General features: G+C 46.0%; 2 protein-coding genes across 2 annotated transcripts; one reads left to right on the top strand and one right to left on the bottom strand.

Moving 5' to 3' along the window:
- The first annotated feature begins 932 nt into the window (after nucleotides 1-932).
- Nucleotides 933-22,548, top strand: LOC106609399 (lysine-specific demethylase 7B). Its single transcript, XM_014208189.3, has 16 exons — nucleotides 933-1,104; nucleotides 10,551-10,636; nucleotides 11,220-11,337; nucleotides 11,547-11,707; nucleotides 13,331-13,472; nucleotides 13,816-14,002; nucleotides 14,639-14,801; nucleotides 16,780-16,974; nucleotides 17,083-17,174; nucleotides 17,436-17,522; nucleotides 17,805-18,047; nucleotides 18,301-18,598; nucleotides 18,873-18,967; nucleotides 19,063-19,211; nucleotides 19,323-19,702; nucleotides 19,845-22,548. Exons 1-16 carry the CDS (start codon nucleotides 1,007-1,009, stop codon nucleotides 19,931-19,933), a joined length of 2,583 nt encoding a protein of 860 aa, XP_014063664.3. The 5' UTR covers nucleotides 933-1,006; the 3' UTR covers nucleotides 19,934-22,548.
- Nucleotides 22,549-22,634: 86 nt separating this feature from the next.
- LOC106609400 (NADH dehydrogenase [ubiquinone] 1 beta subcomplex subunit 2, mitochondrial) lies at nucleotides 22,635-25,633 on the bottom strand. The gene is made up of 5 exons (XM_014208190.3): nucleotides 25,291-25,633; nucleotides 23,866-24,100; nucleotides 23,350-23,494; nucleotides 23,114-23,203; nucleotides 22,635-22,744 (listed from the first exon to the last, which is right to left on the bottom strand). The coding sequence occupies exons 2-4, from the start codon at nucleotides 23,949-23,951 to the stop codon at nucleotides 23,132-23,134; spliced, it is 303 nt and encodes a 100-aa protein (XP_014063665.1). The 5' UTR covers nucleotides 23,952-24,100; nucleotides 25,291-25,633; the 3' UTR covers nucleotides 22,635-22,744; nucleotides 23,114-23,131.
- Between the last annotated feature and the right edge of the window lie 499 nt (nucleotides 25,634-26,132).

The raw sequence follows: 26,132 nt of genomic DNA, 5'->3' as shown, positions 1-26,132 counted from the left end.
TTAGGCACATGCCAAAGTCAGCAAATAACTGCATGTTTCCATAGGTGCAGTCACAGTGCCGCATGCTCTGCATGCATTAAGCCTACTTGACTATGCAGAGCTGCACAGATGGGTTTATGGGGGATGGGCACTGTCAGCTCACACAGATCAAACGGGTCGGCAGTCCTATTGCTATTCCCTTCCCACAAAGCACGTCAGACACGCTCCGTGAGAAATACCAGGCAGGGAGCAGAGGCGGTTCAAGACCATTTCAACTGGGGGGGCCAAGCTGGGGCCAGTTGTACTGTTAGAGGGGCCAGTTACATTAGACGTTATTGTTGTCATATCGTTTTCTTCACTGCACTGCAGGCATTAGCAGGCAAAATACCATGTTCATAATGCAGATGCATGTGGTACGATACTGTTGTGTTCCGCCTAAAGCCGTCCCTCTAGAAAATGTGTGGGTTAAATTAGTGTTCCGCGTTGCCACTGTCTAATAACGGATGTAAAAAAAGAACGATAGCAAAAATGTGTTATGTTAAAATTATTTCATACTCCACATTTAGGGGGGCCACAAGGGGGTCCAAAATTGTTGTCACAGGGGCACTGCCCCCCCAGAACCGCTAGTGGCAGGGAGAGCATTTTGTTGTGTTGATCACGCTTCCTGTATTCTGAACCAGGCCATATGAGTCCAAACCAATGGCAGTGCTTTTCCTGCTGAGTGCAGCCTTGGGCACTTTGACCAAGTTGTGTCAGTTTGCATCATATCACTGTTGTTTATAGGTCAATGATCACTGTCGAGTTAAACAAAAAACAACTATTTACATCATTCACGATGTTATAAGTATAGGTATTTGCTATTACACTGAGTAACCAGATGGAAATAAATAATTTGGAAATTGACGTCAGAGATAGGCTTTCCCATGCTTTCTTTCGCATATGATCGGGTTTCCCCTCGACTCTTTCCGCGTACCCAACCAAATCCCCGCCCCACTTTATTCCTGCGTTGTTTGGGGACAGTAGGAAGATGGCGGCGGCCCCGCTGTACTGTGTCTGCCGGCAGTCTTATGATGTGAGCCGGTTTATGATCGAATGCGACCTCTGTAACGACTGGTTTCATGGCAGGTATGGAGATTACACATTCCTTGACACATGCAATCGATTTAACCGACTAAACTAACAGCAGGTGCTTGGGAGTAAGCGAGGATTGTCATGCGGTTGTGATTGTTATTTGTGTGTAACGGGGTCTTCTCTGGTCTCTCACTCTATTGGCACCTCGAGCTAGCTAAACTTTACAAAATAGTAAACCGAGCCAGTGTGTTTTTATTTCCATTATACATATTGTGAGTTAGTATTTTACTCTACTTATTGGGATATTAATAGTGTGTGTTGGAGGTTTAAATGTTATCTTAGCCGACAGCAGTTTGTCAAAAGAAATTAGCCTAACGTTAGTAGTTTGCTACCGTTAGCTAGCCAGCTAAACTTGCGTGTGACGAGTTGTCAATCTCAGTGATCAAAGCCAGCCCTTTAAACATTTGGTCTGTTGAAAGAAGCCTATAGGCTTAGCCTATCCAATTGATTTGAGAACACACTTGCCTGGTTATCGATTAAAGGCGTGGGTTCTGGTTTTAATCCAGCTTGTCATCCTTTACTATTGAGTTGGGTTAATGCTAGTCTGCTTAATCAACCTCTAATATACAATAATTGTGTATTACAGCCTAATTAATCAGACTATGTTGGTGCATGTGACAGCCTGACCTGACCCTGGACTTTCCTAGTTGAGAATTTAGGCCACGCGCTTTTGTGAATTCGATTGAAATGGAACATCAATCTCTTGCACATTATTGGTGGCATCACTTCACTAGCAAAGTGACCACTTACATGATCAACATTTTTAGGGGTAAACTACACAAATCCTACTATTTGAGTGAGTGACCTCGTTTGTTAGTGGCCAAAAACCTAAGATGAGAAAATATGATTGTTGTTATTTTTGGGCTTTTGATTGACAGCTCGAGGTTGGGTATTTAAATCCCCCCTTTCATCGAAAATGGGCACATGTGTTATACCCCTAGTGGAAGAAAGGAGTATTGAGGAGAAAATTAAGACAACTAATATGACTACAATAGCAGTTTGGCGTGTGTGGAAATTGTAGTTACGCAATAGCTTTGCACTCTGTAGATTGCCAAGAACTCAACGCCCAGAATGATGGGATGCCTGAGCCAGGGAAGACTCAGTCTGTGTCATGTGCCAAAAGAAGAGGAACAAACTTTGGAGCTTCACCATTGACTAATAACACATGTACACACTGCTCTGCTCCAAAACCAGAGGGTTCTCTACCATTCTTTCCCATCAGGCTCGCCAGAAGGAAATGGCATGCCTCTGGCTGTAGATGGTATGCAAACGTAGTGGAAAGCAGAGAAGCTGCCATGCCTGCACCGGAATCCTGGTGCCCGCTTGTCGGCACACCACCATACTTCCCCAAGTGTGAGCCGGGGTTGTGTCTAGCTGCCTGGCCGGGAGGGCATCTATTTTCTCTCACCAATTACTGAACCCTGGATGCTCGTATACACCAGTATGGCTTACGGCTCCCAAATGGAACTAGGCAGAGGAGCCAACCAGAGTGCTCTGTGTTGTTTATAAGGTGTAGACTATGGACCAGGTAGGGGGCAAGAAGACAGAAATAGTGCCCTGATAGTTTCCTAATGCCTGACACACTACACTACAGGCATGTGCATAGGGCCTGTGCAGTAAAATAGCCTCACAGCCACTGAGCAGGCCTGTGCTGCGGATGCTTCTGCTGAGACTATGGAGATGGCACTCTGCTGAAACATTGCATTACGAACGACAACAAACCCCGTATGGCGTCAGTGGCTCACGTTGCAGCCCACAGACCTGCGTCTCTCTCCAGGCTGCGTGGGTGTGACTCCCAGTTCATTTCTGGTAGAGTGTGCGGTAGTGGTGAGACAGCAGAGACTGGATCGGACACAGGGGAATGATTGATGGTCGCTCCACAGAGGCAAATTCAATGTACCATCCAACATTATGTCCAACACTCTCAGCCAGGGGAAAAGACTGAAGAGAGATGGATGCTCTCCCCCTGTCCTCCTCTTAATGTTGTGAGAGAATTTGAATTAGTGGGAGAGCTTGTGTTTTTAGTGTGACTCAGACCTCAGATGATGGTTAGTATCATGTTTACACTCATTAGTGGGACTCTGTGGGACCTTTGTCTCTGGGGTATGCCAATGACATTAGTCTCAGATTGATCAATGATGATTAGGAGGTCAACAGCATCATGTATTGATTTCCAGTCGTTTAGAGTCACGGTATATTAGTTGATTCGCTTATGATGATGAAGCAAGGGCGAACTTGGCTTCAGACTGGTTCTGCAGCTGATGGGGAGAATGGACCAATGTTTTGCTCTCTTGGAAATACAATGAGGAGTTGAAAGTAGGATTTTACTGAGGATAACCACACTTAGTTGAGTGCATTCCTTTTATCACTCTGACAGAAACCCTCTGAAGAGTAGCATATGGCAAGTTGCATCACCGCCTGATTGACATCTACTTTGCCTACATATCATGCTTGAATATTAGAAGAGTAAGCTCTACTGCACTAAGGACCAATCCAGTTTGTCAGCCAGTGTAATCATGTGTTGACAGATCTAGTGGGAGAGGCAGAGACTGAGGGTGTACTGTGATGGCCTAGGTGTATGGCCTAGCCTAGGTGTATGGCCTAGCCTAGGTGTATGGCCTAGCCTAGGTGTATGGCCTAGCCTAGGTGTATGGCCTAGCCTAGGTGTATGGCCTAGCCTAGGTGTATGGCCTAGCCTAGGTGTATGGCCTAGCCTAGGTGTATGGCCTAGCCTAGGTGTATGGCCTAGCCTAGGTGTATGAGGCTCACTAAAAGACGTAGGCCTATGTTGAGAGCATGTGTGAGAAGACACAAACCCAGGCCCCCACCACTTTAGAAGAAACTACTCAGTTCAACATGAGAACCTCAAGGCAATGCAACCTGCACCATAAACAATTAAGATGTTCCACTCCTTCCCCGGGGGACTGCAATGCCCCATAAACAACAAAGCAGCAATCCTCTTTTGTTTTCCAGCTGCCTTCAGAGAAGTCCTTCTACCCTAAGCTGTCTGTAGAAGCTTAGTGATGTGGGTTAATGGTGGGGAGAGGTTGTTGTGTGCTAAGGCCCTTCATCAGTGCATTGTACCCCATTGATATGATGGGTATCCTTTCCTTTTCTCAGTGAGGGTTGAAATGGTCTGATTTTTATGCCCACTTGGATCCTAGTCTTTGGAAAGGCAGGAGTCAGGTGCCCTTTGGGTCTAAATGAACCCAGGCAGGTGTGTTTAACTGCCCTCACCCCTCCCCATCTCCCATCCTCTCCCCCATTATCCATTAGGTATCTGCCAGTTCTCTAATGTAGGCGGGTTGGAGCCCTATGCAGGGGGGTTATTAAGTGCTTAACGTAATGGCTGTGCCCGCCTACAACCCTTTGTGTGTCTCGGCTGATCGTTGAGACACAATGAACCCCTCACAGTACATAGACTAATGAATAACCCCAGTCACACAGGAAGACAGGCAGCTCCACAACAGAGGATGTAGAGGGATAGGAGCTGATGGCGGTGGGAGAGTTGACAGCCCTCCTGATTCAGGACAGGATGTTTGACCCATAGAGATAGATAGAACTCATCATGGATATAACCTATTTTAGCATGGACTTTGCCATTGAGGGCTTCCACCATTTTAAAGTAGTCAACTGGGTGTGGATTCCTATGAGTTGGGAGCAATCAGCCAATGAATAAGAAGATAGCCTCAATGGTGCTGTTACAGATTCTTTAATGGCACAGATAAAAAGATGAGTCCTCAATCTATCTCTATGGTTTAATCTCATGCTGCTAGGCTTGTGTCTGCCCACCATTGGCAGGGGGCTGGCATTGTTTCTGGGAGAGTGGTGAGACAGTGACAGACACACACAGGCCCATATTGGGCTTTATTTCCCCCAGGGCTGATGTCACTTTATTTATTACTATACACTAAATACCAAAGTTTTGTCTTCCACACAGCTCTTAAATTAAGTCAGATTTATAGTTTTGTTGTCTTCGATGGGGCAGCCTCAGTAGTTTTTAAAGAGTGAGATTGATTTGAGTTCAAGGAGTCAAGGATAAGTAGCTACACAAGTTGCATCATCATCAACACTCCCCAGCCCTCCAGTTTCCAAGTGACTCACCCAACCCGTCATGACTGCGCAAGGGAAGAAACCGCATCAGTCTGGTGGCACAGTGCCCTGCTTCCCCTCGTGCCGGCCTGCGCTGCACTGTGCGGGTGTTACACAAGGCAGAGGAGGGATAGGAGGCCAGCTTGGCTTGGCTCAATCCCACAGCCACACACTCACTCTGCCGTGCTCGCTCTAGCATTTCCTACCCCGACACACAGGCAGGAGAATTCATGTCAGGCCCGGGGTGACATAATTGGCACGGTGACTCATTCTAGTCTCCCCAGCAAGGCCATTGAGCAACCTCAGGACTCAGGAGCCAAGATTCCAGCCCACTGCTGCATTGTAGCTCATCTTGGCTGCTGACGTAGGAAGTGAGTGGAGGTGGACTGTGGAGGTGGACTGCGGAGGCCACTCTGTAGGGTTAGGACACTGAAGGAGTTTATAGCATTGTATCTTCTATAAATGTGGCCGTGAGTTTTTTCCGATGACCTGACCAGGAAAAACTCTTAGACCGCTGCGCCACTCGGGAGACCACTAAGGCACTGCATCGCAGTGCTAGAGGCTTCACTATAGATCCGGGTTCAATCCCGGGCTGTGTCGCAGCTGGCCGAGACCGGGAGACCCATGAGACGGCGCACAATTGTCCGGGTTAGGGGAGGGTTTGGCTGGCCGCGATGTCCTTGTCCCATCGCGCTCTAGCGACTCCTGTGGCGGGCCGGGCACATGCACGCTGACACAGTCGCCAGTTGGACGGTGTTTCCTCTGACACATTGGTGGGTTAAGCGAGCTGTGAGTCAAGAAGCAGTGCATGGCTCTCGACCTTCGCCTCTCCTGAGTCCGTACGGGAGTTGCAGCGATGGGACAAGACTGTAACTACCAATTGGATACCACGAAAAAGGGGTAGAAAGTACCCAAAAAATGTTACAATAAAAAAAAAAAAAAATATATATATATATATATATATATATATATATATGATTCTTATCCCTACCTAAAATCAGGCAAGATTTTCTTGCTTACCTCGGTTATTACTCCCAGTCTCAACCTGTTAAGGCTTCAGGCTGGCTCTACAGTTAGTGTGAGCTGCTGTCTATCAATATCCTGCTGAACAACAACACCATTGCTAAGGAGACTTAACCAGCAACAACACACCACCAGAGAAAGTTCAAGTGTGACGCAGCTTCCTGCTGGCCTTTGTTTCCCTTTACAATTTCCTGCAATTTCCACTCTGATCAACGATAGTGGCTGGTTAGAACTGTGTCCACTCCTAGGCAGGCCCTCTGTGAAAATAGTGGCATTATCTGCTTTTGAAACCTTTACTACGTCCTCACACAGCAACTAGCCTCCAGGCTAACTCCAGGACCCTGAGGGAGGGAGCTGGAACTTTAATGGCTGTCATTTACCGCCCTAAGCAAGTCCCCCAGTGTTTTCTGTTTTCACACTGAAAGGAATTCCACTGTTTGTCACTCCCAACTTCAGAGAGCAGGACCTCCAAACGCATTTAAATATACCCACTGAAGGCCAGTCACAGAGCAGGAAGAATTGAATGAGAGGAAGACTGCAGAGCGGGAAGAAGGCGGAATTGCTTGAGATTCATAAAGTTGTTTGCCATCTTCATGAACTCTCAAGCCTCTTAAACTCTAGCTACTAGAGAAAATCTGTTTGTATTTTTACAAGAAAACAGATGGTCACTATGAAGAAATAGGCCCTATGTGTTTTCTGCTACATAATATCCATGTCAGAGCAGCAAAGGATATTAGTCCACATTTGTCTCTTTATGCTCTTGTCAGCTGAAACTAAAGTTTAGCTTAGACGATTTATCTTTTTGTTTACTCGACACGAAGTTCTTTTAAAAGTGCTGTCTTAGATTCTTCCCATACCCCAGTGACACAAATGTTGCCTGCTGTTTTTCTCCCCTTCTCCACGCATCGGTGGGCATCCACGCATAATGGCAACACTCAAAGCCTATTCACAGGATTCTGTGTGTTATTCAGCGTTCTCTTATGGAACAGAGCGTTGGTTTGCACCAGAGGAATGTGTGTTCCCCTGCCTGTGGTCTGGCTGTTGTGGGGTGGTCAGGGGTTTGGTGTAGGGGTTTGAGTGATGTCGACACTGTCGCGGTTCTGTGGGATACTGAGACAAACACATGGTTGAGCCAATAGGAAAGGTCTGGCCCAGAGTGATCTAGAGGTTATTGTTAGGGCCCAGGGAAAAACTCCTTGCCCTAACTAACTAATTCCGTGCCCGAACGCCACTGTCCTCCAGACAAGTAAAACCGATTGCCTCCCAACTTCAAGGTTGCTTGACTTTTCGTACCTCCTTTAAAAAAAATGAGGGACCAAAAGGTCACCTGAGGTCGTCTTCCACGTACGCCACTCTGTAGTGCTTCTGGCTCTGTGTTTACCTCTAACCCCTCCTTGTTCGTCCTATACGTCACCACTCTGTAGTGCTTCTGGCTCTGTGTTTACCTCTAACCTCTCCCTGTTCGTCCTATACGTCACCACTCTGTAGTGTTTCTGGCTCTGTGTTTACCTCTAACCCCTCCCTGCTCCTCCTATACGTCACCACTCTGTAGTGTTTCTGGCTCTGTGTTTACCTCTAACCCCTCCCTGCTCCTCCTATACGTCACCACTCTGTAGTGTTTCTGGCTCTGTGTTTACCGCTAACCTCTCCCTGCTCCTCCTATACGTCACCACTCTGTAGTGTTTCTGGCTCTGTGTTTACCTCTAACCTCTCCCTGCTCCTCCTATACGTCACCACTCTGTAGTGTTTCTGGCTCTGTGTTTACCTCTAACCTCTCCCTGCTCCTCCTATACGTCACCACTCTGTAGTGTTTCTGGCTCTGTGTTTACCTCTAACCTCTCCCTGCTCCTCCTATACGTCACCACTCTGTAGTGTTTCTGGCTCTGTGTTTACCTCTAACCTCTCCCTGCTCCTCCTATACGTCACCACTCTGTAGTGTTTCTGGCTCTGTGTTTACCTCTAACCTCTCCCTGCTCCTCCTATACGTCACCACTCTGTAGTGTTTCTGGCTCTGTGTTTACCTCTAACCTCTCCCTGCTCCTCCTATACGTCACCACTCTGTAGTGTTTCTGGCTCTGTGTTTACCTCTAACCTCTCCCTGCTCCTCCTATACGTCACCACTCTGTAGTGTTTCTGGCTCTGTGTTTACCGCTAACCTCTCTATGGCCTCTCTCTGCTCCTCTAAAATATCACTATCCACAGCCACACAGACTGTCAGAACAGGGTGTCAGTTTAGCAAAGCCATGATATCTTTGTCTCTCGTAAGTGTCAAGTCTGGCCCAAAGGATGACCCAGTGAGAGAAACTTGTGTGTGATCCCTTTTCCTAAAGGCTTTAAATTATGTAAGTAGGAGTGTCCGTCCGTCCCCGTGCCCCCCCCAGACAAAGTCAATTATTTCATGCAGTGGACTGACTACCTTGTGTATAAAACCCTCTCAATCCCTCAAACTGTCCAGAGCATGGGCCCTGGAACCATGGATGGGGATATCAGTGAGAGGGAGCCTGTTCTCAGCTTCTCTGGTGTTATGATCCTGGAGAGAACAGTCTCCTGTCCCGGCAGTTGATTTATCGGATCTGAAAGTGAAAGCACCATGGCGCTAGCCTGGTCCCAGATTTGTTTGTACTGACTTGCCAACCTCTATGGTCAATGTGACGCCAAATATTGGGACCAGGCTATCATGGTCCTGTCTGTCTCTTTTACAGTTGAAGTCAACTCGTTTTTCAACCACTCCACAAATGTCTTCTTAACAAACTGTAGTTTTGGCAAGTCGGTTAGGACATCTACATTGTGCATGATGCAAGTCATTTTTCCAACAATTGTTTACAGATAGATTATTTCACTTATAATTCACTGCATCACAATTCCAGTGGGTCAGAAGTTTACATACACTAAGTTGACTGTGCCTTTAAACAGCTTGGAAAATTCCAGAAAATTATGTCAAAGCTTCTGATAGGCTAATTGACATAATTTGAGTCAATTGGAGGTGTACCTGTGGATGGTATTTCAAGGCCTACCTTCAAACTCAGTGCCTCTTTGCTTGACATCATGGGCAAATCAAAAGAAATCAGCCAAGACATCAGAAAAAAAATTGTAGACCTCCACAAGTCTGGTTCATCCTTGGGAGCTATTTCCAAACGCTTGAAGGTACCATGTTCATCTGTACAAACAGTAGTACGCAAGGTTAAACACCATGGGACCACGCAGCCGTCATACCGCTCCGGAAGGAGATGCGTTCTGTCTCCTAGAGATGAAAGTACTTTGGTGCGAAAAGTGCAAATCAATCCCAGAACAACCGCAAAGACCTTGTGAAGATGCTGGAGGAAACAGGAACAAAAGTATCTATATCCACAGTAAAACGAGTCCTATATCAACATAACCAGAAAGGCCGCTCAGCAAGGAGGAAGCCACTGCTCCAAAACCGCCATAAAAAACCCAGACTACGGTGTGCAACTGCACATGGGGACAAAGATCGTACTTTTGGGAGAAATGTCCTCTAGTCTGATGAAACAAAAATAGAACAGTTTGGCCATAATGACCATCGTTATGTTTGGAGGAAAAAGGGGGATGCTTGCAAGCCGAAGCACACCATCCCAACCGTGAAACACGGGGGTGGCAGCATCATGTTGTGGGGGTGCTTTGCTGCAGGAGGGACTGGTGCACTTTACAAAATAGATGGCCTCATGAGATAGGAAAATTATGTGGATATATTGAAGCAACATCTCAAGACATCAGTCAGGAAGTTAAAGCTTGGTCGCAAATGGGTCTTCCAAATGGACAATGACCCCAAGCATACTTCCAAAGTTGTGGCAAAATGTCTTAAGGACAACAAAGTCAAGGTATTGGAGTGGCCATCACAAAGCCCTGACCTCAATCCTATAGAAAATATGTGGGCAGAACTGAAAAAGCGTGCGCGAGCAAGGAGGCCTACAAACCTGACTCAGTTACACCAGCTCTGTCAGGAGCAATGGGCCAAAATTCACCCAACTTATTGTGGAAGGCTACCTGAAACGTTTGACCCAAGTTAAACAATGTAAAGGCAATGCTACCAAATACTAAATGAGTGTATGTAAACTTCTGACCCACTGGGAATGTGATGAAAGAAATAAAAGCTGAAATAATTCATTCTCTCTACTATTATTCTGACATTTCACATTCTTAAAATAAAGTGGTGATCCTAACTGACCTAAGACAGGGAATTTTTACTAGGATTAAATGTCAGGAATTGTGAAAGCCAAATACATTTAAACTCAGGTTAAGGTGTATGTAAACTTCCGACTTCAACTGTATATACTGACAGTAATGTAATGTCTCCTGTCTCCTCACAGCTGTGTCCAGGTGGAGGAGCACCATGCGGTGGACATTGACGTTTACCACTGTCCTAACTGTGAACCCCAACACGGACCCTCCTTGAGTCAGTATTCCAGTCTGTTTTTGTGTGTGTCTGTCTGTCCATCCTGTCTTTTCTCTGTCTTCTCTTCCTCAGTTGTTCTCTCTCCATCTTTTCTCTCCTATCATCTCTCTCCCTCTCTCTCTTTAACCCTCTCCCGCGCTCTCTCTCTCTCTCTCTATTTGTTCCGTCCCCCGTGCCTGTTCACTCTTCCTCCCTTTCTTCATCCCTCCCCCTCTCTCTCCCTCCATGGCTGATTGACTGTCCCCAGGAGAGCAGCATAGTCTCCAGTCTGATTTAGAGGAGCCTGACCCCTGAGAGCCCGGGGCCAGACATTAACAGGCTAATTGAATGGAGCTGTAATCTTTTGACTTAAATGGGTCCTAGCCCTCACCTTGGCCTCTGTGCTAGGGGATGAACGGGGAAAATATATTATCAAGACTAATGACTATTATTCATAATTCACAAGGCTCTGTTGGTTTAAGGGAAGAAAATTGAATACAGTAATAATTTGTCTCAGGTCTGTCACTGGCTGTGGTGATTGTTTTCATGGCCAGTGAATGCTGTGGCGTTCTGTGAGTGATGTTCTGCGTCTCTCCTCTTGCAGTGAAAAAGCGCAACAACTGGCACAGGCATGACTACACCGAGCAGGACGATGGCACCAAGCCAGTGCAGGCTGGCACCTCTGTGTTTGTCAAGGAGCTCCAGAACAGGACCTTTGCCAGGTAGGAGCCCAGAACACCTACCACGAGGACTCTGATGCCAAGCTAGACCCTCTCACACCTGCACAACAAGACTGTGATCTTTGTTTTAGTCACAATGCTTAACATGTATTATGTTCTTAACTTCTCTCATTGGGTATTTACATAGAGTTGAACATATCAACAGGAATTAGCCATTGACCATTGTCTCTCTGTCGGTGTGTGTGTTGCAGTGGGGATGAGATCCTGCAGTGGATGCCTGGGGAGCAGGTGACCCAGAGGTACCTGGAAAGCCACGGCTGGCAGTACCCCATCGCTGTGTCCAACATGGAGGGACTGGGACTCAGGCTGCCTCAACCATCCTTCTCTGTCAAAGATGTGGAGCAAGTTGTCGGTAAGGACATAGAGAGTGTGTACTGTTTGTGAGTGTGGGGGGGGGGGGGGGGTTCTGTCTATTTGCAAACATCCCCAGGGTCTAAGTAAGTAAATGGCTGTGTACTGCACGGGATGCCTATTTGATAGGACATATGTTACCTACACCTATTGCTTTGAAATAGAATATAATTAAAAGATAATGAATGCATTCTCTGTCAGATAATGAGTGCCTAACGTTGATCGGACGCCATCTGTCCGTCAAACAAACAGGTTGCCAGGTTCAGAGTGTTGCCAGGTTCAGAGGGTATTTACCCCCTTTATCAATCATCTCTCAATGGCTGAATAAGCCCTACAGGAGGGGAGGTCTTCCTCAGCCCCCCAACAGGACCTCTGCTCTCTATAGCATAGAAAGGCCTGGTACCACAAGGCTCCTATTACAAGCCCATTACTAACCCACAGCTATCTGGACCGACTGGACGCCCAACGCAACCCAAACCCGCTTGTGTTTTTATCATGGAAGTTCATATTCCACCCTCTGCCATGCTCCGTTGAGCATTAAGCTGCTCTGATGGGAAGCAGCACAGGTGTTGTGACTGGGTGGAGACAGAACACAAGCAGCATCGGGTTACCTACCTCCTTACAGTTGGGACACAATGGGGGACAGGCCTGGAACCTGCTGTCTCCTGGGGTTACCCAAGCCTAGACTATGGTCGGCCAGCTAAGGATAAACCTCCTGATGTTTGTCACCTCCCAGTACTTAATGTTGTTCCTCCTCGTTGGGGGTAGGTGAAGTTCTCAGTCTAAATATCATGTGAAAGGATGGTGTCTGGAAGAAACCTACAGGGTCTAGCTGGAGTGAATACCAGGTGTCAGTGCATTGCTTAAAACACAGGAATAGTTTGACCATGTGCTACCAGCCACTATAAAGGTGGAGTATTTACTATGGTCTGTTTTGGGCTTGTTGGCTGGTAGTGGCTGAACACTCTGTTCTGCTCTGTTTGGCTAGCTACCCTAACTCCAGCTGTTCACTGTCATCAGACGCTGGCCAGCTGGACCCGCCGTGTGTGGTGTGTAGGGGGTTGGGGAACATTAGGGGTGGGAGGATCACACAAGCACCAGCTGTCCTGTCCCCACACTGCCGACAGGCTCCCGTTTCCGGCCCTCTCTCTCTCCAGGCCTTCACTGTGTCGTTTGATTGACTGCCTCCCAGCTGTGTGTGTGTGAGTGCTGGTGGGTTTTTTACCCTCACACCACATTAAAGACAGTGGCCCCTTCCCCAGTCTCCACCTCTGGGACTCATATGGACTGGACAGATTGTCTGGCCCTCACCCCCCGCCCCCACTCCATCCACTCCTATGGCGTATTGGCTGTGCCAGTCTCTCCCTTAAGAGTTGTACAGAGACATGGAAATGCCAGAGAGCTTCAGAGTTCAGATCGACTCCCATTTAAAATGGTTATCCCTGGTGTCTGTCACTTCAGTAGGAATGGTCCTTTCTCTTAACCAGATGTATTATATCTGACTGAATGGTTTAACTGTTAGACTGTAGACACAAAATGATGATGATTCCATGGGCAGACTGATACGTTTTGCTGTCTGCTCCACTATATGACGGCTTGGTCATCGTTCTCTTGTCGTCCACAGGCGGTGACAAAGTCATTGACGTCATCGACGTGGCCAGGCAAGCGGACAGCAAGATGAAGCTGAAAGAGTTTATCAAGTATTACTACAAGCCTCATCGACCCAAGGTGCTCAACGTGATCAGCCTGGAGTTCTCTGATACCAAGTAAGCTGTGATGTGGTCCTACTTCCAATAATCCACTGCTGACTCTCTCCATTCAAATGGATACAGTTTGAAATGAATGCTATTTACCAGACATGCAAACAGAAACCAAGAGCATCCAGACTGCTGTCAAGTTCTTCATGATTCATTTTGCTACAAAAACACATGCAACACAAACAAGAATGAACACAAACATTCAACAATACATTATGTACAGCTCATGACCAAAGTGATCAAACTACTTATTATCAATGATATCATTATTTAGTACATTTCTGCACTTTTACTGTGATTTGACCCTCTTAAGTAGCCATACCTCTCTTACCGCTCACTGTCCTCCCCCCAGGATGGCAGATCAGGTGGTGGTACCTGACGTAGCTCAGAACATGTCCTGGGTGGAGAACTACTGGCCAGATGACTCCTTCTTCCCCAAGCCCTTTGTCCAGAAGTACTGCCTCATGGGGGTCAAGAACAGCTACACTGACTTCCACATAGACTTCGGGGGCACCTCTGTGTGGTACCACGTTCTCTGGGTGAGTGGGTGTTAGTTACAAGTCCTACATGTACACTAGGCTATCAAATCCTAGCAGTGAGCTAAGTGCAGTTTGGCAAGTCAATGAAATCAGCTCTGTCCACAACATTATTTGGTGATAAATTGATGGCCTGGCTCGCTCTTTGGCATTCCCCTCACCACTTGTAATGCGCGCTGACATTTAATCAAGTATGTTTGTACATGGGGGGGGGGGGTATTTAGAGCAATCTAGGCTGATTGCTACCCTGGCAGAAGTTCACTTCAGCAGTACATTTCGGTGGCGGCAAGCTCCAGGGGAATTCTGTCCCCGCCGTGGTAATAAATGATCCCTCCAACGGCAACAAAGTAACCAACCTCTGCTAATCACAAACTATGCTTTGTGTTCATGGTGACATCACCAGGCTGGCAGGCAAGCACTCCCCTTAGCTACAGAAGCAATGTGCAGCTCAGCTTGTGAAAAAGAGGGCTGGGAAATGCACCTAAATGGAAGAATAAAATCCCCTGGTGTGTGAAAGTCAACCACATCTGTGCATCTCTGAGTGCTCCTAATTTTATAGTCACATTCTGATGTTTTTTGGGTTAAAATGCTTTATTTTTGAATGAACTCTGGTTAACTCTACTCTCTCTGTGTTTCCAGGGTGAGAAGATCTTCTACATGATCAAGCCCACCCAGGCCAACCTTGCACTATACGAGGCGTGGAGCTCCTCTCCCAACCAGAGTGAGGTGTTCTTCGGGGACAAGGTGGACAAGTGCTACAAGTGTGTCGTGCAGCAAGGAACCACACTGCTCATCCCCACAGGTGTGTGACACAGGAGGTTGGTGGCACCTTAAGTGGGGAGGCCGGGCTCGTGGTAATGGCTGGAGCGGATTAGGTGGAATGGTATCAAATACATGTGTTTAATACCATCCCATTTGCTCCATCCCAGCCATTATTATGAGCAGTCCTCCCCTCAGCAGCCTCCACTGTTCCTGGAACGTAAGTGTAGATGAAGAGAGGTTACCACTGACGATGTGGACTGGCCCTGTGAGCGTGTGACACAGAAACCCCTCCCTAAAAGACCTTTTCCACTGTGTCCTTAAATACCCACACGCCTGCTTTTGGTGATCTATAAATAGACTATCTGGTAGTCTTGTCTGCCCCTCCATAGAGAATCCTGTCTATATCCTCAAAGTCGACAGAAACAAAACAGTCTAGTTTCCCAGGGTGCCTGCCTGGAAAATGACTCCCTTTTTTTAAACACCGATGACATGTCATTGCCAAGTGAATTTGGAAAATGATTATTTGCTCAGCAACAGCCTAGACATTAGACACACCCGTCTATATTGTCGTGTAACACAATAGGAAGTTCCCTAATGGAACAACAGCACCAGTAATGTCGTGAAAGCGACCATATTAGAAGCTCTTGGGCCTACTTTATCCTCAGCCAAGCCTCTGCTATAGCATGTGACTTGTAATTCACCTCTCACATTCCACCCCATGTCTTGATGACGTAACACGTGTAGAGAGCCATGAAAGGGCGACCGCAGTAAGCAGAACCTCATGGTTAACACATGCTCCTTGTTCTCCTCATTAACTCCAGATGGCTTTTAGTGGTTTCACTCATGTCCTTTAGTGATTTATCCCCTTCACACCGTCTCCGTTATCACCACAAGGATCCTTCCATAAGCTTACCTAATGGTGGGGTCGTATTTCATTTGTAGAACACAGGATTCCATGTTTTTTTGCCTGTGGAGATCACCTGAGGATGATGTAAAACTATACAGGATATGTCATCGGTTTAGAACAGCAATAGTGTGCAACTCAACAGACTTTTCACAAGTTCAGTGTATCCATACATTTCTGTGTCAGTACTCCCATAGGAACAAGAAGAAACCCCACACATGTATTAAAATGCTCCCAAAGTTGTATATCTTGAGTAAAGGTTAAGACTAATCAGGACCAGGACTGCAGCTGTGTTTTCTCCAGGGGGTTAAGAGGGTGTGGAGAGGTGGGAAAGATATTTGGGGAGGGGGTAGAGCACAACATACTTGGCCGCTCAACCACGGTAACCCCGTATCCGCGGTAACCCCGTAACCGCGTCAGTGCCTGCAGTATCAGTGCTGCGTCACCGCCGTCTCTGCTTTCTGTCATCTCCGGAGGTATAAAGAGCACTGCTTTATCTTTACCAGGTCAGGCAGGCCTGATATGACCCTGTATGTTTGTGTTATCAGGTCAGTTTGTGAACAGTGTGTGTCGGTTTTTATCAGGTTGGGTGTTTGCGTGTCACACACCAGGTTTACATCTAACCTTTTTAATGCCAGTAAAGTAGATGTCGGAGAGGGACTGTGACCACAGACCTGATGGAAACAGAACATTTGTCTGTAAACTTTCCAATTGTCGTCAAAACAAATACGCTGGACAAGGTGTCGATATTTGTGTCGATAAAATGAATTATGCGATGGAACTGCCTTTGTGCGCAAATATTGATATAATAACCATCATATGGAAGTAAACTTGGAGTCACGCGATGACATGTGTGGTCCTCCCACTACGACTCAGAAAACCATGCCGTTTATTAGGATACAGATGAAGTAAGTTATGAACTTCACAGGGTGATGAAAGTGCAAGGTGATACGCTTGATGCTCCTTTCCAATGAATATCAAGCGTCTTATTCTGGTGACAAGATGATCGATGCTTGGCTGCCGTTTGACAAATACAACACCTAGCCAGTGTCCTTGTATTGCCAGTCAGTGAGTCAAACATTGACTGTGTGTTTGTGTGTGCTGCCCTCTGCAGGATGGATCCATGCCGTCCTCACGTCTCAGGATTGCATGGCGTTCGGAGGCAACTTCCTCCACAACCTCAACATTGGCATGCAGCTCAGGTGTTACGAGATGGAGCGTCGTCTGAAGACTCCAGACCTCTTCAAGTTTCCCTACTTTGAGGCTATCTGCTGGTATGTGGCCAAGAACCTGCTGGAGACACTGAAAGGTGAGTGAAGCTGTAAAATCCACATGATACTACAATATATGTATTGGCTTTTTCAATTTTATTTCACAAGCATCATAACAAATATAATGCCTCTGTTCTTTTTCTCAGAATTGCGAGAAGACAACTGCCCGCCCCAGACCTACCTAGTGGAGGGAGTGAAAGCTTTAATCAGTCCACTGAAAACCTGGCTGAAGAGAGAGGTGAGGGGCACAGAATGAAATGTGTTATTTTTCAATTGCATCTATGGGTGATGGTACTGGCTTCACCTTCTCCATTCTGCACCTGACTCCGTTGGCTGATGAATATCTAGACTGAATGGTTTATCTCCCAGCTGAGCTCTGATGGGGGGGGGGGGGTCATAGTGGTTTCCCCCGGATCTGATGACACTGTGCCAGTGGTGGAAACACAGCCTCTCTGTTGATCTCCACCTTAATTCTGTGTGTGGAACATTCTGACTGCAGGTTACGGAGCCCACCAGCGAGGTCCCGGACCATATCAGGCCCAACCGTCTCATTAAAGAGCTGACCAAGGAAATCCGCTACCTGGAGGTAAGGTCTGGGCTCACAGGGGGAAGGGCCTGAGGACCATCAGTCTGTGTAGGTGGAAGAGCACTCAATCTGAGGGGCTGTATGAGAAGTGCTTCAAATCCATCTTTCAGGATCATGCAGTATGTCACTGACGTGATGGATTTGTTGCACCTTATTTGTAACTGGCAATCTTTCTCTTGCGGCTTCCTTGTCCATAGACGTAGATTAGATTTAAAGATTGAGGTTGTGTTGAAACCCCTCCCTCCTCTAATGGTGTAATGTTGTGTGTGTGTGTTCCAACAGGAAGACCAGGGCAGCAGTGGTGGCACCAACAAGCCAGTGAAATCTCAGGGAAGCGGTGGAGGCCAGTGTCCGGCCACGCGCTCCACGCTGGAGAGGGTGTGCCCGGCCCGTCAGGCGCGGCGGGCAGCCCGGAGGCTCCGGGAGCAACAGGAGCAGGGCCCTAAGGTTCCCTCTAACCTGGAGATCCTGGAGCTGCACACCAGAGAGGTGCTCAGGAGGCTGGAGGTGGGCCCTCTGGAGGAGGTGAGAGGAGCATGTCAAACTCCCACAATGCAAAACTAGAATGTCACATGCTCTCTGGCATATGTCACATTTAAATGCCTTGTTGTTATTATTGGAAATAATCATTAGAGCAATCAATAAACCACATTAGTATTTTCCGTGCATTACTCCTACGAAACGCAATACTGTTCCCATACTAGACAAAGTAATACAATTCAATAGAAAAGTCTGATACCTGTGTTGAATGAGTCCTATAACTCTGTCTCTACCACAGGACCCTACCTTCTGTCCCCCGGTGCATGGGAAGTTCAACATGGTGTCCACCGCCTCTGCCGCTGCTGCTGAGAACCCAGACACACACCTGCGTCTCACGCTGCACAATGGACGGATCATCCGAGACGCGAGGAGACTAGGTAGTAGCACGGCTAGTAGCACGGCTAGCAGCCCAGTGAAGGCGGGGAGTGAGAGGTCGTCCGTGGGCCAGCTGAAGAGCAGAGAGGAGATGAAGATGGAGTCAGACCAGGAACGGCAGCACAGCACTATGGGAGGAGAGGAGGAACCAGGACACCTCAGTAAGTCATGATGCTGAAGCAATTCACTATCGATCGATCGATATAGATTAGAAACCATACTATATATATATATATATATATATATATATATATATATATATATATAATGACTCCACTTTGTCAGTTTATTGACCTCATTGTCTCAGTCACACCATGCTTTCTAAAGGGTCATGTTGTTGACACAGACTAGGTCTAGTAACCTGTTGACTTGGACACAGAGAGGGAATGGTTCCTACCATTATCTGTGGTTAATGATGTCTGTTTGCCTTCCCAGGGGGAATTGAGAGGGTTAAGACTGAACTCAGGGAAGAAGCCTCAGGACACTCCGACGTGTCTGACATGGACTCAGACAGTGATTCCAACACGCAGGTACCTGATATTAACACTGTGGTTTTGTCAGTGAGAACTTAACTCTGTTGTGTATCAACCCTCAACCAGTGTCTCGTCTCTCTCCCTCTCTGCAGCAAAACACCTCTTCTGAGGAAGATTCAGGAAGCTCCCAGAGTGATGATGAGGAGGAGGAGAGGGGCTCATCCCAGAGGGCTGCGGGGCACACCATAGAGTTGGACCATACAGACCTGAACCTCCGGCACAAACACAAGCCACTCAAAAGGTGGGTGGTCTGACCCGCTGTGCGTGGGCGAGCTCAAACACAGCTCCTGTTATTGGAATCTGGCGCTGTGGCCTGTGATTGACTGAGTGTGTCTCTTCTGTGTCCCTGCAGAGAGCGCCCTACCTCACCCAGCACAGAGGAGGCCATTCAAGGCATGCTGTCCATGGCTGGCCTACTGTGCCCCTCCAAGCCAGACGAGGCCGCCACTTCGCAGGAGCCGTGGTGGTCCAGCCCGAGCCGAGGCTCGCCGGAGTGCCGAGAGCAGCACCAGCGTCGTGTGGCGGGGGACAAGAGCCCCATGGACAGCCAGGGCAACAGCAGCAGCGAGGCCTGGGACAATCGGGGGCCCCTCTCCCTTGGGGCCCTGAGCCACGACGCCAGCCCAGAGGCCGACAACTACCAGTACTGTGATCCCTCAATGTCTCCCCCTCTACACCCCTCCAAAAGGCACATCTCCAACTTCCCTCCCGTCAGCAACCAGGCCACGAAAGGTACGCAACCAAATATTTGATTCTCTAGTTGATGTAGTTGAGTAATTAGTTGATGTTCTCAGGGATTGGATGCTACTGTGACACAACTCTCTTTATTCAGCACGTCAGCCATTCATGTGGGGTTTGGGTTTTGTTTTTCCAGGCAAGCGGCCCAAGAAAGGAATGGCCACGGCCAAGCAGAGACTGGGGAAGATCCTGAAGATGAACCGACACAATGGCGTCTTTGTATAGAGCGACGAGGGCCACAGGCAAAGCTAAAGGAGGGTAACAGACCCCTGTCCTCACATCCAGATTATTCTGTACATTTAGTCGACACACCTTTTTGTCCTGGAGAAATCACTGCCTGGGGAAAAGGCCCATCTGAGAGACAGGCTTACTGTGCATGCTTAGGACCACAGGGTATTGGATTCACATGAGCAAGCTACCAATCAAGCGCACAGCTTCACTGCAAGCATGCTAAAACGTAATGGAGAAGAAGGGGGGGAAAAAAGCACGTTGATTACTCAACTTCAGGGAAACTTAGAGAGAGTTCCAGTGGGCATTAACGTGCCATGGGGAAATGTTAGATGTCCGGATGAGGTAGGAATGAGGTCTACAGTACATCGCAACATTGAAGACAATTCTTCAGCCAATGTTAATGACGCACCTAAGCCAATGAAGGCTGCGTGATGTCCCACCATCTGCATCTCCCAGCACTGCCTTCCTTGAATATCTGCAGCATTATGAACTGGATGAGACCCAGGACAAGATGGAAGTTTGGATAGACAGGCTGGCTTTCCACAGACTGGCATTAACCCACCTGGCTCTGTGTCTGGGCTCTCTCTAGCAGGGTCCTTTTTGGCCCTGAGGAAAAAAAGTGCTAAGCTAATTTTTCGAAATGGTGCTTAATGTTTGTACGTTCTCCCAACTCCCCTTATCTGAATCACACCAGCAATAATGACGTTGAGTAGAGGAGAGAGAGGTTTTGAGAGGCAGCACTCTCTTGGTTAGCCTTCCCTGCCACATTGTCATTCATCTATTTAAAGACGATTGCCTAACTTATCATTGCACTGTTTTGGGGGGGGGGGGGTAAAAACCCATCAGGTCTGAAACAATGACATTTTAACCTGTCTGCATTAGGTCATCATAAGTCTCTCTATTTCAATTGCACATGTTTTAATGCTTGCTAGGTCATACGAAAGCCATACTCCACTATATAGAATCAATATGATTTTGCTGCCCTCTGATGGTCAAAGGGAGACTAACACAGAGTGCTGCCTCATTAAGAAATGTTTTATAGTGTAGGTTGTTTACTTGGTTGAAAAACAACTTGTATAATATCCTGCTTAATTTATTTCATTTTTTTTTTTTTTAAGTGATTGTAATGTTATTTTTTTTATGGATTCTGAATTATGTATTTATTAATTGAAAGAGGTGAATAATGATTTTATTATATTTTGGCCGTAAACCTCAGATTTTCTTCTAAAGGGGTTTATTTTTGTTCTCGCTTATGGTATATGTGGACATTTTAGACTTCATGTGGTCATGATATATTGTGTAGGTCAGTAAGATAATTTCTAACTAAAACTTTTTTTCTCCACTTCTATTCTGTCCAAGTAGGGTTTCTTAACTTGATTTGAACCTATATCTCTTCTGGTTTCCTCATAGTTTTCAGAGGTTAGTGGGGTTGTGTGTTAAGAGAATGGGTAATATTGACTCCAAAAGGTTACCACCCCTGCCCTGCTAAACCTATAGACAATGTCAAGTAGGCTAACGAAAATATTTGGTGGTCCTTTTTAATCTGATGAAAAGTACATTTTGAAGAATTTTAATAGGGTGAGTTTTTTTGGGGGGGGGGGATTCCTATGATATGGTGCTGAAGTGAGGTGTGTGTGATTTGAAATTGTAGTTATTCACTCTCAGGGAATGATGCCACAGATATGACCTCTGATTTAATCACCAGCTACATCATGTACACTACTAAGGCAAGTTCTTCCAACCAGACTCCTGTTCCACTTCTTTCTCATCTAACGAAGCAGTTGTGCTTTGGAATTGACCAAGTTGAAGAAATCAACATGGTCATCATCTCTATTTGGAGATGATACCATCTATGCTCTGCCTAGCTACTAAACAAGTTTAACTCCACTGTATCAATTTTAATATGTAACTCAATATCCAAGACATTCAAAATCTTCCTTTTGACAGAGCAGACCCCCCTCCCAACACCACCTTGTTGGTGTTGAGCTAAATGCTTGTCCCTACATCCTTAAACACCCTCTCTCTAGTCTACAGAGTATTTCACTAAATGACTTCGACTTACTTAGTCGCCAAGTAACTTTAACAACAACCTTTGAACAGTATCTGACTTGAAAGCTGTGCTATAATTTCAACTTGCAGTGCACCTAACCTTGGTGTAGTTGTGGTCTATCGCTCAGCCCTTAATGAGATTTCACCTAATGACTAAGATCACGACTTTCATGTCTTCCCCTCCACAGAATAGTGTTGAATCCTATTGCCTGACATTTCCATGAACACTACACTTTCACCTTAACTCTAATTGCATGTTCAAGTCCTCACCACTCGACTGTGTAATAATAAGCACAAGAGCTAGCCTGCAGGCAGGGTTTGTTATTAGCAGCAGTTCTCTCATTGTACAGTATTTAGCGTAAACTCGTACATGCAAATCTATTTGCATTTGTTTTTTCTATCAATGGTCATGTTTCTTCTCTGTGCATTAGTCCTTACGATGGTTTCATTTATCATAATGATTTGAACCATAAACACTGGCTTACTGTGACACTTAACTTGATGCATTGAATATGTTTCAGCATTTCAAAAATGACTTGTAAATATAAAAATGAACTAATTGTTAGTTGTTTTTTTTACAGGAAACGACTAGAACTAGGAGTTATATACCTTCAAAAACAGTCATTGAGTTCCAACATCCCAAAGATATGTTTTAGAGTAAATTGAATTTTATTTGTCTATGTACAGCAAAGCCTCTCGGGACACCCTTAACCTCCAGGTAGACTTGGGTAGCGACCGGGCACACACACACAAGGTCTAGAAATGCAAGAAATAGAGAAGTACTATTAGAATATACTTCCACCTATGGTTTCAAACAATGCTTATAAAACATGCCACTGCTACAGTAAGGAACCTAATTGAAATGGGCATATTAACACATCTTGATATATGAGGGCTATAGTGATTGAACAATCGCCTACACAATTGCATTACTATACTAACTGAATAAGCATTCCATTTCCCATCCTAATGCAAATGCGTATAAAACCAACAATTTATGACTGTCTGTTGTGATGGACAATCTTTCATCAGAGGACAAGACATTCTCATTGACAAACATCCCTTGAGGATGTGTCACAGATCCTGCAGTGGAGAAGACTGATGTAGACAGGACAAAAGGCACACCTGGGGGTAGAGGGCACCTCATTCCTCATCAGCTGGGATCCCCAGTTCCTCATCTGTCCATGCGGATGCATCAGGCCACGGGAAGTGACCCTGAGAGAAGAGGCATCATGGGGTTAAGTCTGCTTGACAGACACCGGCTTTGTCTCCATCCTTTACTCTATGAACTGCCAAAACTAGATTGGACAGGACATACCAGGCATAACTACGATTGGGAGCCTAATCTACATTTAACTCACCATTACTGCATCTGGGTCATGCCAGCAGTGCCACAGGATCCAGAACCACATGGCACTGCTGAGGAGCTCTGCTTGGAACGTCTGGCTCTTGGTGAGTTGTGGGAATTGCCTGTACTGGGCCTCTATGTGTGGACCACCACCAGCTCTGAAAGTTAACAGAAAACCAGAGCACTGATGGTATCACCGTATACCAGTATAATGTAGCTACGCTCTACACATTTGATTAAACCCAACAACCCAATGGGTAAACATCTGATCATGACGCCTACCTCTGGACATCTGTTTGGTCGGCCTACTGTCAGACTGCTAGCTAGTTGGTTAACTTGTAAGCTAGTTATAAGCTATAGCCAAACGTTACTGTTGAAAGCTAAGAAGACAGTGATGTATGTGAACACGAATATGTGTACAACTGACGTATGATTGATAATGTTTAATTATGAAGGCCGATATTGAAGTCAACCTTTCGTCGTTAGCACATAGCTAGCTAACGTTTATAACACCAGTAACGCTACTTACTTTCGGGTTACTATTTTCTGAGGTCCACGTGTAAGAAGCTGCGTCCCGGCCCTAAGGACACCCATGGCCCTTCCTAAAGAAGACATCGTTTTTTCTCTCTTCCCCCAGTGTTGTTTTCTCAAAATGTCGTTCCACCTTGACAGAGGGCGACCAACCAACAACGAGCGCTATGATTGGTCGAGATGGAGGGTTGTTCAGAAACTGGATCGACTCGTGTCGTTTCCACCTTTGTACACTAGATGGAGACAAAGCCATTTATACGTGTATATGTGTAGTGTAGTTACAGAAGTAGATTTTTTTTTTATGCGTGAAACTCTTGAAAGGGAATCGTATAGCAAATATTAGGGAAATGTGTATTTAATTTTTCATATGAAAATGTAATGCTGGAAGATTGTGTTGTGACATGGTGAATTAATGAATGCGTGCCTCTGTGCAAACTTTTAGAAACTGACAACAGAGCAAGGACGGTTGGTGGTCATGGCAGTCCTTCCTATTTCCTTCCTCTTGAGTACAGGTTTTATGTTGGAACGTCATGCACCTCCTTCCTTTGATGTTTACATGTCTTCCATGACATGGGTGAGTGGTGCGTAGTAGAAAATGCAGTGCATTTGTTTTGCATCCAGTATAGTAAAATAAGGTGGAGGGATATTATAGGACGGCAGTCAGGTTTAATGAAGAAAAAAAAAGAAAAAGTGACAAAAGACAGGCATAACCGGTACAAATGGTTAATGAGCATTTAAATTACGAGAGCAGTTCTTCTCTTGGGTAATTGTGAAGAGTCTATTCGCCATTTACCGATTAATTAATCTGAGAACCGAGTGGGACAACATGGCGGACAAGCTCTAAACTCCCTATCAACAGCTAAACTGTTTGACAGTTGCTTTTGTCCTTGGGGAAAATCTTACAAAAATATGAAATTTGCAAATAACTTCGCGTTCCATCAGTTGTAATGTATCGAATTGTTACTTTAAAGTCCTGCAGAAAAGTTTCTTCCCTTTCATGCCAATGTTCTGTTTAGCTTTTGTTGGTCACTTTTACATTTTCATAGACATTGACCGTTACTTTCCATCCATCCATGTTTCGACTTATGTAGATAAATTGGCTCGTCAGTCTGCATCTCGGTTTAAATGCCAGAATAGGAAATACATAAACAATATAGTATAAACTGACAAGAGTAAACAATAGTTTAGAAACGATGCTTTCCGCACTCCTCTCGGGAGTGCGCGCAGTGCCGCCGCCTAGTCAGTGCGCTTTATGCACGTGCATGATCGTTAACGGCAGGCGCCATCTTATTTGCCACCAGTTACGTTGTTACAATTTCACAAAAATAACGGAAAGTGATCTATAGTTATCTGCATACAATACGTTGAATGGCGAGTTAATTTGAGTAATTCCTATCGTCTAACAGCAATAAATCGCTCATACCGTATTTATCTTGCATTTCAATGCAGTTTCTTGACTCAGCCCTAATGGCGCCTGGCTCTGCAAGTTCTCCGGTTGCGCCACTCTCCCCTCACAGCTCAGAACCCGCCTACAACCGATGTCCGAATGATGTCATCAGAAGCCAACCGTTTCTGCAAAAACAGGCCAATTCATGCATCATTGGCTGAGAGCAATGTCAATCTATCAAAACATGAACGCCATTTTGCGAAAACGAGAGAACGCTATATTTTAACACCGAATCCCATCCCAATCAAACTGTCCGGAAACCGACTAGGCTACTTCTTGATAACGTCTCCAACCATTGTAATAATGAAAACCCTACACTCTGAATCAAGTACAAAAAAATATATATACCGTATTATAGCTCAACGACTGGTGTACAATATCACCTACTTTCCCTATAAGATTTCCGAAAATGATTGTAGTTGTAGCAGTTATGAAGGCTCATCTACTCTGTCAAGACGATCTGATACAACCAACAGACGAGAAAGCCCAGCAAACTGCGAGTTCAATTTCAGTATTACGCGTGCGCGCGGGGATGCGGTTTGGCTAGATCTCAGTGGGGGAGGGGAGGTCGAACTGTAATGTCATGTGAACAGGCAATGACTATATGTGAACAGGATTGGAAGATTCGCAGGAGCCACTGTATCTTCTCCTTAATTCGAACGACACGTACACATGTCCAACGGATTTTTAGATACATTGTTGCACAGTTGGACGCACCTCTTTAGCTCGAAGAAAATTAATCTGTGTGAATGAAATACTCTGAAAATTGGACATGGAGACGTTTTACTTTACACATGCAACGATCCGTTTGCCTTGAC

This window comes from Salmo salar, chromosome 07 (genome assembly GCF_965601325.2).
Source record: "Salmo salar chromosome 07, fSalSal1, whole genome shotgun sequence".
In the NCBI taxonomy this organism is placed as follows: domain Eukaryota; kingdom Metazoa; phylum Chordata; class Actinopteri; order Salmoniformes; family Salmonidae; genus Salmo; species Salmo salar.
Note: the sequence above shows the minus strand (reverse complement) of the source record. Positions and strands in the feature narration are given on the sequence as shown.

Bases quoted from the DNA above. Each gene is read 5' to 3' on its own strand.
- LOC106609399 (XM_014208189.3), top strand. From the start codon at position 1,007: ATGGCGGCGGCCCCGCTGTACTGTGTCTGCCGGCAGTCTTATGATGTG. The intron at 10,637-11,219 runs GTCAGTATTCCA...CTCCTCTTGCAG, and splicing joins CCAACACGGACCCTCCTTGA to TGAAAAAGCGCAACAACTGG. The intron at 18,048-18,300 runs GTGAGAGGAGCA...TCTCTACCACAG, and splicing joins AGGTGGGCCCTCTGGAGGAG to GACCCTACCTTCTGTCCCCC.
- LOC106609400 (XM_014208190.3), bottom strand. From the start codon at position 23,951: ATGTCTTCTTTAGGAAGGGCCATGGGTGTCCTTAGGGCCGGGACGCAG. The intron at 23,495-23,865 runs GTAAGTAGCGTT...GTTAACTTTCAG, and splicing joins CAGAAAATAGTAACCCGAAA to AGCTGGTGGTGGTCCACACA. The intron at 23,204-23,349 runs GTGAGTTAAATG...CTCTTCTCTCAG, and splicing joins ATGACCCAGATGCAGTAATG to GGTCACTTCCCGTGGCCTGA.